The sequence below is a fragment of the Vicia villosa genome, linkage group LG2, assembly GCF_029867415.1.
Source record: "Vicia villosa cultivar HV-30 ecotype Madison, WI linkage group LG2, Vvil1.0, whole genome shotgun sequence".
Taxonomy (NCBI): domain Eukaryota; kingdom Viridiplantae; phylum Streptophyta; class Magnoliopsida; order Fabales; family Fabaceae; genus Vicia; species Vicia villosa.
In genome coordinates, this window is record NC_081181.1 from 128,321,508 (window position 1) to 128,335,231 (window position 13,724).

Consider the following 13,724-nt stretch of genomic DNA (forward strand, 5'->3'; position numbering starts at 1 on the left):
CCATTAAATTTGTATATTAGGTAAAAGAAAATATTTTTGTCAACTATCTTCTAAACGTTCATTGAATCCAAATATTTTACAAAAATATGATAAGATAATTTCTAAATTTATGATAGACTATATACACTTTTGATCATCTAAATTTAGAAAAGTCCAATTTATTTATGAACAAAATGGTAAAATATATAAATGAGAATCTCCTGGTCAAAAGAAGTCAATTTTTTGCTAAATATATTCAGATCACGTTTCGTTCTGATCTGATCTCTCTTTATTCTTCTCCTCCTCCTCATCTCTTTCTCTTTCTCACTTCTAAACAAACAAACAAACTTCTAGTACAACAAAACATGTAGCTGAAGGCCTGTATTTATACAGATCAAGTCTGAACTACCTCTATATATAGGGGAAGCTACTTTTTCAGAGTTATATCTATATATATCTTCAAAGTGGTTCTATATATATAGTTTGAATTTGAAGTGGTGTTATGGAAAATATGGAATGGATTATAGGTGTATGTCTGGGAATAGTTGTGTTGTTTATGAGTTGGTGGTTTTTGATGAAGAAGGAGAATAATAATGAAATTAAAATTCCAAAAGGGAATTCAGGTTGGCCTCTTATTGGAGAAACTCTTGATTTCATTGCTTCTTGTTATTCTTCTCGCCCTGCCACCTTCATGGAAAATCGCAAGTCCATGTAAGTCTTCATGTTTATCTATTATTATTATTATTAATTATTTATGTATTTCAGTATTGTTTTTTGAATATTCTTCTCTTATTCATTAATTTCTCTTCACGAGGCTAATGATGGACATGCATGCTCACCAAATATTCCATCCAACACTTTTCCTTTTAATACTGTTAGTTAGAGTGTTACTACATCATTGAGGAGCAGAATTGTCAATAGTGAAATGTGAATCTTAGTAATAATATCAACACATGCACACACACAGCTAAAACTTTACTCCTACAACTTTCTTGTTGGATTATGATTTGATATTTTAAAGAATAGGGATTTTATTCTAGACATTTTACATTTGTTAAATATGTTAAGAATGAATGAAATAACATCGTTATTTCAAATAAATAATAAAATAAATTTCATTCTATTTCATCAATTTAAATAATAAAACATTATTATCATTTCAATTTCATTGCATCACATCTTATTACATCAATCTAAATAGTCTTAACAACCACTTTAATTAAGAATTGATATGTTTGTCTATGACAAAGACCAATTTGATCATGTGGGACTCATAATATCTTAAGTGGAAAGTTCATTCCAGTCGAGAAGTTGGATAATTATTAAATCAACTTATTAATTTTTTCCAAACAAGATTGAATTGCTCACATATCTACTTATCTCAACCTATTACTCTATTAGATTTTTAGGTTTTTGCTTTCAATACTAAGAGTGTTAGTCTTTAGAAACTTATCTCACATTTTATTTTTGTCTTATGTGAAATTTCAGTTTTTTCAATATCGAGTTTCTCAGTACTGTTGCATTTGATGTGTCAATGTATAATTGATTGGTAATTTGAATAAATAAACTCTAATATCATATTAAATTTTTATATTTGACCTAAATCATACTTACAAAATCGGCCGAGAAAATAAAATGTGTGTTTCTCTTTATAAACTTTACCAACTTTATTTTAGTGACGGACCCACGTGTCTCTAGAGAGAAGTGGCTCCCTCTCTCTCTAGAACTTATCGTGTCTATTCCGCCCTTGTCTAGGGTTTGTGGCGGCAGTTTTGGGGTTTTTCTTCCCTTCTCCAGTTCTTTTCTGGTTTTTTCTCCCCAGGTTTCTGGTCTCATCTCACCTCTCTGGGTGTTTTCTCTCCTGTCCTGTGCGGGATCGGTCAGTGTGTCTTGTATTTTCCTCCCTTGCCATGGATAAGTGGAAAAATATTGCGTTCTCAAAGGAGGAGGAAGAAGGAGTTGTGGTGGCGGATGAAGAGGTTTGTGAGGAGGAGACTTTTCAGAGAACCCTCGCAGGAAAGCTATGGATGGAGGGTAGTTTTAATGCTCGAGCCTTTAAATCTACTATGATTAGTGCTTGGAAGTTAAAGAACACAGTTGAAATCCAAGATCTGAGCAAAAATTTATTTCTATTCAAGTTCTCGTCAAAAAGAGATCTTGAGTTTGTCCTCAAGAATGGTCCTTGGAGCTTCGATCGGTCCTTGCTTGTTTTGAATAGGGTTTCGGGCGAAGAGCAACCATCTGATCTGGATATGCATTATGCCTCCTTCTGGGTTAGGATTTACGATATGCCTCTGATGCTCAGATCCGAGACGATGGCCAGGAAGATAGGGTCCATTGTTGGAACTTTTGAAGAACTGGATTGTCGGGAAGCTTGTAGGAATGGGAGATTCATGAGATTGAAGGTGTCCATTGATCTAAATCTCCCTCTAAAAAGGGGTACAATGGTCAAATTTAAAGAAAAGAATCTGAGGGTGCACTTCAAATATGAGAGACTGCCTACTTTTTGTTTCGTCTGTGGTAGGATAGGCCATCAATTGAAAGACTGTGAGGCATTAGAAGACCTTACGGAGGAGGGATTCGATGAATTAGAAGAACAGGACTTATCCTTTGGACAATGGCTTAGAGCTTCCCCGTTACCAAAAATGTTTGATGAAGCTAGAAAGAGGGACTCTAGTTCTGGTACGTGTAGCCGGAACCTTTTCAATGCCTCTTCTAGTCAAAGCAGATGTGAACCCACAGAGAAAGCCAAGGAAGATGAATATGAAGTGCAGCAAGCAAAGAAGCAGCTCCAAAATAAGGAGGGGAGCCCTAAGCTAACTCAAGTGTTCCCAAAAGCAGCTGATGTTGAGACGGTTGCGGAGTCTTTGGGGGCGGTAGCCATCTCTAGTGCTACTCCGGTGATGGAGACCAATTCTAAAGGTGAAGGGATCCAGAAACGTAAGTGGGTGAGGAAGAAGGGGGAGAGGCGAAGTAAGGTGACATCCAAAAAATCCTCAGAACCGGAGAAAGTCAAGAGGCAACTTATTGATGTGATGATTGTCGATGGATCTCTTGAGGATTGTGGAAGTGGTGAGAAAAAAAGAAGGCATGGACCAGCAGGTGAATCTGATCAAACCCCGTTACCAGAGGTGGTGTTGGAAGACCAACACCGCCTACCCCAATGAAAATTTTGAGCTGGAACTGCAGAGGTTTGGGGCATCCTCGTGCAGTTCGAGCCTTGTCAAGGCTCATGAAATTGGAAAATCCCCGTTTGGTCTTCTTAATGGAGACAAAGCTGAAATTTGAGGAAATTCAAAAGATATCGTTTAAAACCGGTTTCAAATGTATTCATGCTGTGGAGTGTAGGGGAAGTGGGAGGGATAGAGCTGGTGGTTTGTGTTTGTTATCAAGAGACCCTGATCTATTTAAAATTCTTTCTTTCTCTGACAACCATATTGCTGGTAGTTGTCAACTGGAGTATGATGATGGCCCGTGGTTCTTTGCTGGCATCTACGGGTTCCCGGAAGAGCATCTTAAAAAGAATACGTGGAAGCTGATTCAAGAGGTGTATGGGGAGTCAGTTGGGAAGTTTGTTTGTTTTGGTGATCTTAATGATACGGTGTATGAGGAAGAGAAGATGGGGGGCAATGCTAAATCTGCTAGCCAATTGGACTGGGGAAGACAGACTATTGAGTCTTGCAATCTTCGTGATGTGGGCTTTTCTGGTTACAGATACACTTGGTCCAACGGAAGGAGGGGGCTGGAAAATATCCAATGCAGATTGGATCGGGTTTTGGCAACTGGTTCTTTTATGGAGGAATTCCCGGCTACAAAGGTTGTCCATTTACCTAGATTTGGTTCGGATCACGCGGTTCTGCGTATTGTGGTGGAAAAAGACTCTTTTAAGGAAAAGCGCACGCACTTGTTCAGATTTGAAGACGTTTGGAGTAAGGACCCTATTTGTGAGTCTGTGGTTCACAAGCTTTGGTCTTCTACTACAGGGTCGATCGGTGCCAAAACAAAGTCTTTGTGTTCGCTGCAGGATTTTTTCAAGGAATACCGGACGGGGAATATAGCAAAAGAGCTTAAAAGAATCGAATTTCTGCTGCAGGAGGAAGCGAGGTGGTCCAGTAGCCCTGAAGCTATTAAAGAATATAAGGCCCTTGAATGTCAACGTAATAAATTGCTTCGGCTGGAGGAGATCATGTGGAGGCAGCGAAGTAGGGCAGTTTGGTTGAAGGATGGAGACCGAAATACAAAGTTCTTCCATGGAAAAGCAGATCAAAGGAGGAGAACTAATCGCATTAAGAGACTCAAAGATCCTGGTGGGAGCTGGAAAAATGGCGCTGCTAATTGCGAGAAGATTCTTATTGATTATTTTGGTGGCATTTTCTCGTCCTCTAATCCTTCAGATATTGCTGGAGTTTGTAATTCCGCTCAATCTAAGCTTTCCGTGATCCAAAAGGAGTGGTGTGGAAAACCTTTTACCGGCGAGGAAGTTAAGGATGCGCTTTTCCAGATGCACCCTAGCAAGTCCCCTGGTCCGGATGGTCTGAATGCGGGTTTTTTTCAAAGGTATTGGAGTATTGTTGGTGGTGATGTTATTAAGGCTGTTCTAGATGTTCTGAATAATGGGAAAGATCCTGATTCATTTAACTCCACTTTCATTTCTCTTATCCCAAAGGTGAAGAATCCGGGATCCCCTCACGAGTTTCGGCCTATAAGCCTTTGCAACGTTATTATGAAAGTGATTACCAAAACCATAGCGAACCGCATTAAGGGCATCCTTCCATCCATTGTGAGTGAAGAACAAAGTGCGTTTGTTAAAGGGCGTCTAATCACCGATAATGCGTTGATTGCCATGGATTGTTTTCATTGGATGAAAAATAAGAAGAAAGGTAAGAAAGGGGTGATGGCTTTGAAGTTGGATATGTCGAAGGCGTATGACCGTATTGAATGGGATTTCGTGATTGGTTCTCTCGAAGCTTTCAACTTCCCCACCTGCTTGATTAATATTATTAGGCGGTGCATTTCCTCTGTCTCCTATCAAATCCTCCTTAATGGCAACCCGAGTAAAGTTTTCCGCCCGCAAAGGGGTCTCCGTCAAGGAGAACCGCTGTCACCTTATTTGTTTATTTTGTGTGCAGATATTCTTTCAGGTTTGTTCCGGATGGCTGCTTCCTCTAAAGACATTCATGGGATCAAGGTTGCCAGGAATGCGCCTATCATTTCACACCTCTTTTTCGCGGATGATAGTTTGTTGTTCTCTAGAGCTAATGAAGCTGAAGCTGCCAGAATTCTTGATATCCTGCAGAAGTATCAGAGAGCATCGGGTCAGCTGGTAAATGTGGAGAAGTCTGCAGTCTCTTTCAGTGGTAATGTTAGTAATGCAGCGAAGGAAGCTATCACAAGATTCCTGGGGTTTAAATCAGTCAACAGCCATGTTAAGTATTTGGGACTGCCGGTCGTTTTTGGAAGGTCAAAAAAAGAGGTGTTCTCTTTGGTAGTCGACAGAGTCTGGAAAAAAGTCAAGGGATGGAAGGAGGGTTTCTTATCCAAAGCTGGTAAGGAGGTTCTTATAAAGGCGGTAGCTCAAGCAATTCCAACTTATATCATGAGCTGTTACAAACTTCCGGATAATGTTTGTTCAGAGATTGAATCAATGTTGGCCAGATTTTGGTGGGGAGCTAGGAATGGTGAGAAGAAAATCCATTGGATGAAATGGGATAAGTTGGCCCTTTCAAAAGGAGATGGAGGTTTGGGATTCAGAGGCATCCGCGATTTCAATACAAGCTTACTTGGCAAGCAATTCTGGAGACTTCTTAAAGGGGATGGTACGCTCATGGAGAGATTTTTTAAGGGGCGCTATTATCCAAACTGTCATGTGTCCGAAGCTGTCTTGGGATTTAGTCCAAGCTATGCTTGGCGGAGTATTCTAAGTGCTAAAGATTTTGTGATGAAGGGCTCTAGATGGAGGATAGGTGATGGAGAGAAAGTTCGCATCTGGGAGGATAATTGGATTCCGTCTCTGCCGGGATTTAAACCCTTATCTCGCCCCTTATTGGTGCCAAATGATTCTAAGGTTAGCTCGCTGATTGACTTGGAGGTGGGATGCTGGAAAATGGACAGGGTGAAAGAGGTTCTAGGAGACGTTGTGGCATTGCATGTAGCTGGGATCCCTCTCTCGTCTGAATTGGGAGTGGATTCTTTGATCTGGAATGCCGAGAAGGACGGAGAATTCTCAGTCAAGACAGCTTATCATCAGCTTTGTATCTCCAGACGAAGCAACATACCTGGTTCCTCCTCAAGTGAGTTAGACTCTCTTTGGAAACCTCTTTGGAAGTGTGCTATCCCTAACAAGATCAAGGAGTTCGTGTGGAGACTTGTGAAAGATATTCTTCCTACCCGAAACAACATTTGCAAGAAAGGTATTAACATTGATCCCTCCTGTCCTTTGTGTGATAGCTGTCCCGAAACTTCATCCCATCTTTTCATTCACTGTGCTTTTGCCAAATGTATGCTCTTTGCTTCCCCATTGGGGGTGAGAGTCCCGGTTAGTGGGGATGTTGGGGACTGGTTGCTGCAAGTCTTTAGGAGTAAGGACCCAATGGTGGCACAGGTTATTTGTGTTGGATTATGGAAAGTCTGGCAGGCTAGGAACTCTTTAGTTTTCAGGAATCTTGTGCCATGCCCTCAGTCATTAGCCCAGGAGGTGAGCTCTGAAGTCCTCGAGTTCAATGCTAGTGCAAAGGTGGATGCTACTGGTGTGCGTATTCAGCAGTTGGAGAATTCTTTTGGCAACTCTTGGATCATCCATACAGACGCTGGCTGCTTTGAAGAGGGTTTTGTGGTTCTAGGTTGCGTGATTAGAGACCCTCGTGGTGAGGTTGTGTCGGCTGCGACAAAGAGACTCTCATGTTACGCTTCTCCGTATGTGGCTGAAGGTCTTGGGATTAAATGGGGGTTGCAACTGGCAAAGGATGCAAAGCTAGAGAATATCATTCTTCATTCTGATGCGCTCGGGGTTGTGGATTGTATCAATGGTGTAGGTTTTATTGCTGAGATTGAATCTATTGTTTTAGACTGTCAAACTTTATTTAAAGCTTTTGTTTCAGTTGCTGTTATTTTTGTGGGAAGAACCAATGTTTCTGATGCCCATAGTTTAGTCTGCTTGGGCCGCCAAATTGGTTCTCGTTCCTGGCTAGGATTTGTCCCTCAGATTGAGGAGAGCTTTGTATCTTTGGCTGCTATGGCCGTTTCTTAATATATCTTTGGCTTTCTATCAAAAAAAAAACTTTATTTTAGTGGGATTTGAACTTTTTCCATTAATTTTTTTTTTTCCAAAACTTAAGGTTGCCCCTCAATAATTTTCTATAGTTGAGAATCCAAATCTTTAAGTGCATTTCACACTATACCAATAGCTATAATTTATAAATAATCAGCTAGCATTCCTATTTCATTACAACAAACTCGCAAATATGATATATTGACATAAAAAATTAATGTCAATTAAGTATCATTTGATTTTATTTTTTTTATCTGTATATGTAAATGCAGCTATGGGGATGTGTTTAAGACAAACATTTTGGGAAGCAATTTGATCATTTCAACAGACCCAGAAGTGAACAAGGTGATTCTGCATAATCAAAAGAACATTTTCATCCCTGCTTATCCAAAATCAATTAAAGAATTAATGGGAGAACACTCTATACTACGATTGAATGGTAACAAGCATAAGAAACTGCATTCAATCATTGCAGTGTTTCTTAAATCTCCACAATTTAAAGCAAGAATCACCAAAGACATTGAACATTCTGTCAAACAATGCTTAGCTTCTTGGACCAACAAAACAATATACATTCAAAATGAAGTTAAAAAGGTCTCTCTCACACTCCCATTAAAGCTTTTTTTATATAAAATATAATAATTATATGTAATCTCCTAATTATCTTCTCTTTTTTAACTTTTTGTGGATGTGTATATACACCAGATTACATTTCCAATTTTGAATAAAGTTCTGATGAGTGTTGGTCCTGGTGAAGAATTGGACTTGTTGAAAAGAGAATTTGAAGTATTCATCAAAGGGTTGATTTGCTTGCCCATCAAGTTTCCAGGAACTACACTATACAAATCCTTGAAGGTCCCACAAACTAAACATATCTCAGTCTATATCATATAACAAACATAAGGCACATAATATTAAGCTTCTAATTAGTTAGTTTATGATTAAAACGCGTAATTAATTGCACAGGCTAAGGAAAGGATGATGAAGATGGTGAGGAAGATAGTGGAGGAAAGAAAGAGGCAAATAATGGATAATGATGAAGTTGACGATGTTGTGGATGTGTTATTAAGGGGAAAGGATGAGTTATCCCAATCTAGCTCAAGTTCAAACTTGGAGTTGGAAATGATTAGCCAAAACATCATAGAGATGATGATTCCAGGGGAAGAGACCCTTCCTACAGCCATGACATTGGCCCTCAAATTCCTATCTGACTCCCCTCTTGCTCTATCCAAACTTATGGTATGTTCAGTACTTAATCATGTTATGTTATTTCATTCTAATCATTGAAATTGTTTCAAATTGAATAAATATAGACAATAATCAGCTCACAAACACTTTTTTTGTCCTTATTAAAACACAAAAATTGAAAGTAAAAACATTTATCATTAACATGTTTTTTTTATAGTTCATTAACATGTTTGATCATAAGCATAAGGATGTTTGATGAATAAACTTATCATACTAGCTAGTTTTTTGTTTTATTTGAGGTAGGGTCTAACACTTTTTTTATATATAGTTTATACACCCTTTTTTATAGTATTAAAAGAATCCTACTTTCCCCTTTAAAGTTGAAATCTATAAATATGTAACTGTTACAAGTTTAAAGAGAAAAGTGATATGAAGATTCTTTTGAAACTATAAAAAAGAAAAAGAAAAAAGTGTATAAACTATAGACTTTATGTATATAAGAAAGAATCTATTGTTCTACAAAAGAAAAATAGACTTTTATGTCAAAAAAAGTATATAACATGTTATTTTTATATCGTTTTGTATTTATTAGTTAGCTTAACACTAAATATAAACTAAAAAATAGAGCACTCACTACTGGGAGCAAACCAAAAATGAAAACTTGACTTTATATGTAGCATTTTTCTAACAAAAACCATCTTCACTTCTCAAATAAAATTGAAAACTCAAGCATTATGTTTTTTGGTGACATTAATTACACATTTGTGCATTAATAATAGTAAAAGATTTAATGTACAGCAATTTTATATCTGGTTTTCTTGATCAATTTTTATATCTGGTTATCAGATTTATTTGTTTGTTTTATCATTAGGAGGAGAACATGGAATTGAAGAAGCAGAAGACTGATAACTCAGAAGATTATACATGGACTGACTACATGTCACTACCATTTACTCAAAACGTGAGTCTACATTGTTAGATTTCATTTATATGCAAAATTATATGTTCCAATATAAAAATATGTCATTATCATTCCGTTAATTGATTTCTCTTCTATTTCCTTTCTAAAAGGTCATAAGTGAAACTCTTAGAATGGCCAATATAGTCAACGGAATTTGGAGGAAAGCAGTCCAAGATGTAGAAATCAAAGGTGGTTTAGTTATTCAAGGAAATAGTATTTAGTTATCTTTGGCCTTAATGCATACAAATAAAACACAAACTAATTCAGTTTAACTTTTCTGCATATGAATGAAGGGTACCTAATTCCAAAGGATTGGAGTGTTATGGCATGTCTTATCACTGTTCACTTGGACCCAGAGAACTATGAAAATCCTTTTAAGTTTGATCCATGGAGATGGGAGGTGATTAATCTTATAGAGCTATATAATCTAGTCATGTTCATGTTTATATAAGGATCTCATAATTACCGCAGCAATGATATACATGATGCTCTATGTTTTCAGAAAATTGAAGTTTTGGCTAGTAACATCCGCTTTGCCCCATTTGGTGGTGGACATAGACTATGCCCTGGGTTAGAACTTTCTAGGCTAGAGCTCTCTATTTTCCTTCACCATCTTGTTACTACATACAGGTAATAATATAATAGCTGCACTTTTTTTTGTCTCTCATAATGTTCAATGATTTTAACATGTGATTGGTATATACTATGCAGATGGGTCGCTGAGAAGGATGAAATAGTATACTTTCCGACTGTTAAGATGAAGAAGAAGCTCCCAATTAGAGTTCAACCCATTAACTCTTGAATAAAGAAATCAGTGTTGTGTACTAAGTTTTGTGCTAGATCTTTCGGAACAATGACGTTACCTTCCCAGAAAATAGAAAATAGAAAATAGTGTTGTGTACCAAATTTTGTGTTAGATCTTGCATAACACTAATACTTAGAGGATAGAGGTGTTTAAGGACCCCTTTGCTATTTTTGAAAGCTGTAATAGCTAGTGGATATGATTGAAAATAACTCTCAGATCCTGTGTCTATACTGTATGCAATATATTACTTTATTTGTTTGATTTCAATGCAACTTTTGTGGTGGGTATGTTCTCCATGTGAGTTTTGAGATAGTCCTGGTCAGTGGCATGCTATAAGCCCATGCTCCACTTCCCTCTTGAGTTATTTATCTCAATTGTAGTTTAGTACAACTCTTAGCTAATAAGACTAAGATATTAGGATGATGAATACAACCTTAAGTGAAAAGGAGACATATGCGGTAACAAGAAGAAAAAAATAACATTAGACCACACCCCCTTAAGGTTTGTCAATTATAGTTGTCTAAGCGGAAACCAAGTTCATGCTAACTTCTAGATAGGTTTGTCCCTGCCTGGATATTTGAGTTTTTAATGAAATTTAACACTAGGCCCAATATAATGATGTAATCATGTACCATATATATAGTAATGGTTTGACTGATAAGCATTATAATTCGAGGGGAAATTTTGCATATATTTAGTTGGGCTTTTGTTCTATCACCACTCCATACTTACATGTTTTTGGTAGCAGACTACACTTGTAATTCGAGTAATGATTCATGAATTGAACAATTATGGGAGGATATGCTAATGACATACTATGGATGAATTTTGGATGGTGTTGGGCGTGTGATTATGGTTTGGTCGAGAACGGGTGCTGGGATATCCGCAAAGGATGGTTGACTTAAGTTACTTTGGCGTGGTCCGATAATAAATTTGCTATCCTAGTAGCTAGTGTATCATGATTAAAAAGTAAACATCTTATTAATAATATAACTGAGTAAGAGGGTTATCAAAGTATAACATTATCAAAGTACACTCAAACAAATTGCATCCAAACAATTCAAACAAGTATTCACATACCAACATTAATTCATGGTATGCCCCAGCTTCCAAACAGAGCCATCGTTTGAAACTCCTTGCCAACGACTCAATAGAACAATCTGATTTTTGAGTAGTAACAACTATCAGACCAGAACCTGGCATATATTCTCACAAAACACAATTAAAGCACAAACAGCACCACACCTTGCGGCCGAGAAAAGTAACTTAAACAACTCTTCCTAACAAACTTGAATTGTCACCATAACATTGTAGCAGTTAATGGAGGAAACAAAACAAATACCTACTATTATGTATTATTCATCGACCCAACGTTTTAGATGATCTGTTATTTAAACAATGAAAGTGACCATATACAAGTGATGAAGTGATAAGTTAAGTTTTTCAAACTTATTCAATATTCTTATCCAGTTTACATTTCTTTCTTTCTCATTCTCTCACCCGATTTTTCGCTATTAGTCATCAATATCATCTTCATTCATGACCTCCCCATGATGATCAAAATAAACTCCAACTTCATTAAACAAACCAAGCAAATGCAACAACTCTTCGATCGATAACTTCGACGGCCTTTTATCATCAAACCCTCCCTCTCTAAGAACACCAACTACCTTTTCCTTAAACAAACAAACATCATTTTCTTCTCTAACCAAACCAGACACATTATTAAACTCCAACAGCTCCAAAACTTTCCTCTTACTCTTAAACGTAGCACCAAGCGTTTTATTCTTGTTATTAAAACATGTCCTAGTAAAAGCCCTCCATTGACGGAGATTAACGTCGGGAACGTTAACTTTAGGTCGAATTATAACGACGGAGGAATCAACTTTAGGTGGCGGGAGAAAATCTCTCTTGCTAACGTCCATAACAAACTCCACGTCAGCTAAAAGCTTAACGTTAACGGCTAACCGGTTAAACTCAGAGTCACCGGGATTAGCCAGTAATCTTCGAGCGAACTCTTTCTGAAGTAGAAGAGTCGCGCTCCGAAACGGTGTCGTTTCGTATATTAGTTTTATTATAAGTGGTGAAGAAATACCGTAAGGAATGTTCGCTACCACGAGATCGAACGGTGGAAACTCTGTTCTCAATGCATCTTTAGTTATCACCTACAAAAAAAAAAAAAAATCACGTGGTTGAGTTGGGTTGGGTCACGTGTTTTGTGTATTTTTGGATTGAGCATTTCATCGAACATGTGATATGCAATGAAAATGAAAGGGAATTGAACGGAACGTACCCTTAGCTTGCTGCGGAGGTTGCGTTTGATGGCACGATTTTCGAGGATGTGAACCATGCGGTGGTCGAGTTCGATGGCTATGACTTCGTGGGAAGCTTCTAGAAGTTTGAGTGTGAGGTTTCCGGTGCCGGGACCGATCTCGAGGACCGTGTCGGTAGGGTTTATGGCGGATTTTCGGACGATTGTGTCGAGGATTCGAGGGTTTGTGAGGATGTGTTGGCCTTTGCTTTTGTGAAAATGTATATTCTGTTCGATGCCTTCATGGAGTTGACGGAGGGGGTGTAGGAAACGAGGGATGAATGCAGGAACGCGTTTTGTGGCGCCAAGCATGGTTCAAGTTGTATTCATTTTACTCTTCAACGTTTAGAATATGGAGAAAGTGAATTTGTTGAGGGAAACCTCAAATTTCATTGGATTTGTAACTATTCAAAAAAAAAAATCACTATGATTAAGAAACTTTTTATTAAATAAAATTATATGATGTTTTGTCTCGGTTTTATTTTTAATTTTTTCTCCACTATTATCATATTCGCATGAAGGTTATTAAAATTTCGATTTAAAACATAAACTCTATAGATTTCATGTTTTTAAGTCAGTATTTTGTGTTAAATCGCAGGTAAAAACATTTTTAGATAAAATTGTATTCTAAGACGATTTTAACTGATTTAAACCTTTCTGAAATTGGTGAAATCGTGTAAAATCATTAGATTTTACTCTTTGACCTGATTTTACTTTTTTATCAAAATTTATAAATCACATCTTATATTTTGATCCATAAAATTTTATCTATGAATTTTTAATTTTATTCACATTCACGTCTTGATTATAATATTAACGAATCTTTAACATTGGAAGATGAATTTAATCAAGTCGAATATGAATGTTCTAATGAAGTAATGTTGTGGAAGGATTAAACTTTTGATTAAGTCGAAGACGAAGATGAAAAGATTTATTTTTTTGAAATTGAAAAACTTGTGAAACTATTGTTTTTTTATAATCTTTTTGATGTTACATTTTATGATTTGATGGACAATCTTTATAGTTTGATATAAGTTTGTGAATATTACACTTTATTATGATGATATAGTATGTTTCACTTTATAATTAAGTTAAAAATTTTAAATAATTAATACATTTAGAATATATATATATATATATATATATATATATATATATATATATATATATATATATATATATATATATATATATATATATATATATATATATA

The 13,724-nt window shown here is 36.7% G+C and overlaps 2 protein-coding genes across 2 annotated transcripts; one reads left to right on the forward strand and one right to left on the reverse strand.

The window, feature by feature from the left end:
• Positions 1-481: 481 nt before the first annotated feature.
• On the forward strand, positions 482-10,426 carry LOC131652055 (3-epi-6-deoxocathasterone 23-monooxygenase CYP90C1). Its single transcript, XM_058921829.1, has 9 exons — positions 482-690; positions 7,519-7,840; positions 7,952-8,101; positions 8,213-8,485; positions 9,306-9,395; positions 9,506-9,584; positions 9,689-9,795; positions 9,898-10,025; positions 10,107-10,426. Exons 1-9 carry the CDS (start codon positions 482-484, stop codon positions 10,195-10,197), a joined length of 1,449 nt encoding a protein of 482 aa, XP_058777812.1. The 3' UTR covers positions 10,198-10,426.
• Positions 10,427-10,572: 146 nt separating this feature from the next.
• LOC131652056 (ribosomal RNA small subunit methyltransferase, mitochondrial) lies at positions 10,573-12,910 on the reverse strand. Its single transcript, XM_058921831.1, has 2 exons — positions 12,494-12,910; positions 10,573-12,365 (listed from the first exon to the last, which is right to left on the reverse strand). Exons 1-2 carry the CDS (start codon positions 12,821-12,823, stop codon positions 11,715-11,717), a joined length of 981 nt encoding a protein of 326 aa, XP_058777814.1. The 5' UTR covers positions 12,824-12,910; the 3' UTR covers positions 10,573-11,714.
• Positions 12,911-13,724: the final 814 nt, after the last annotated feature.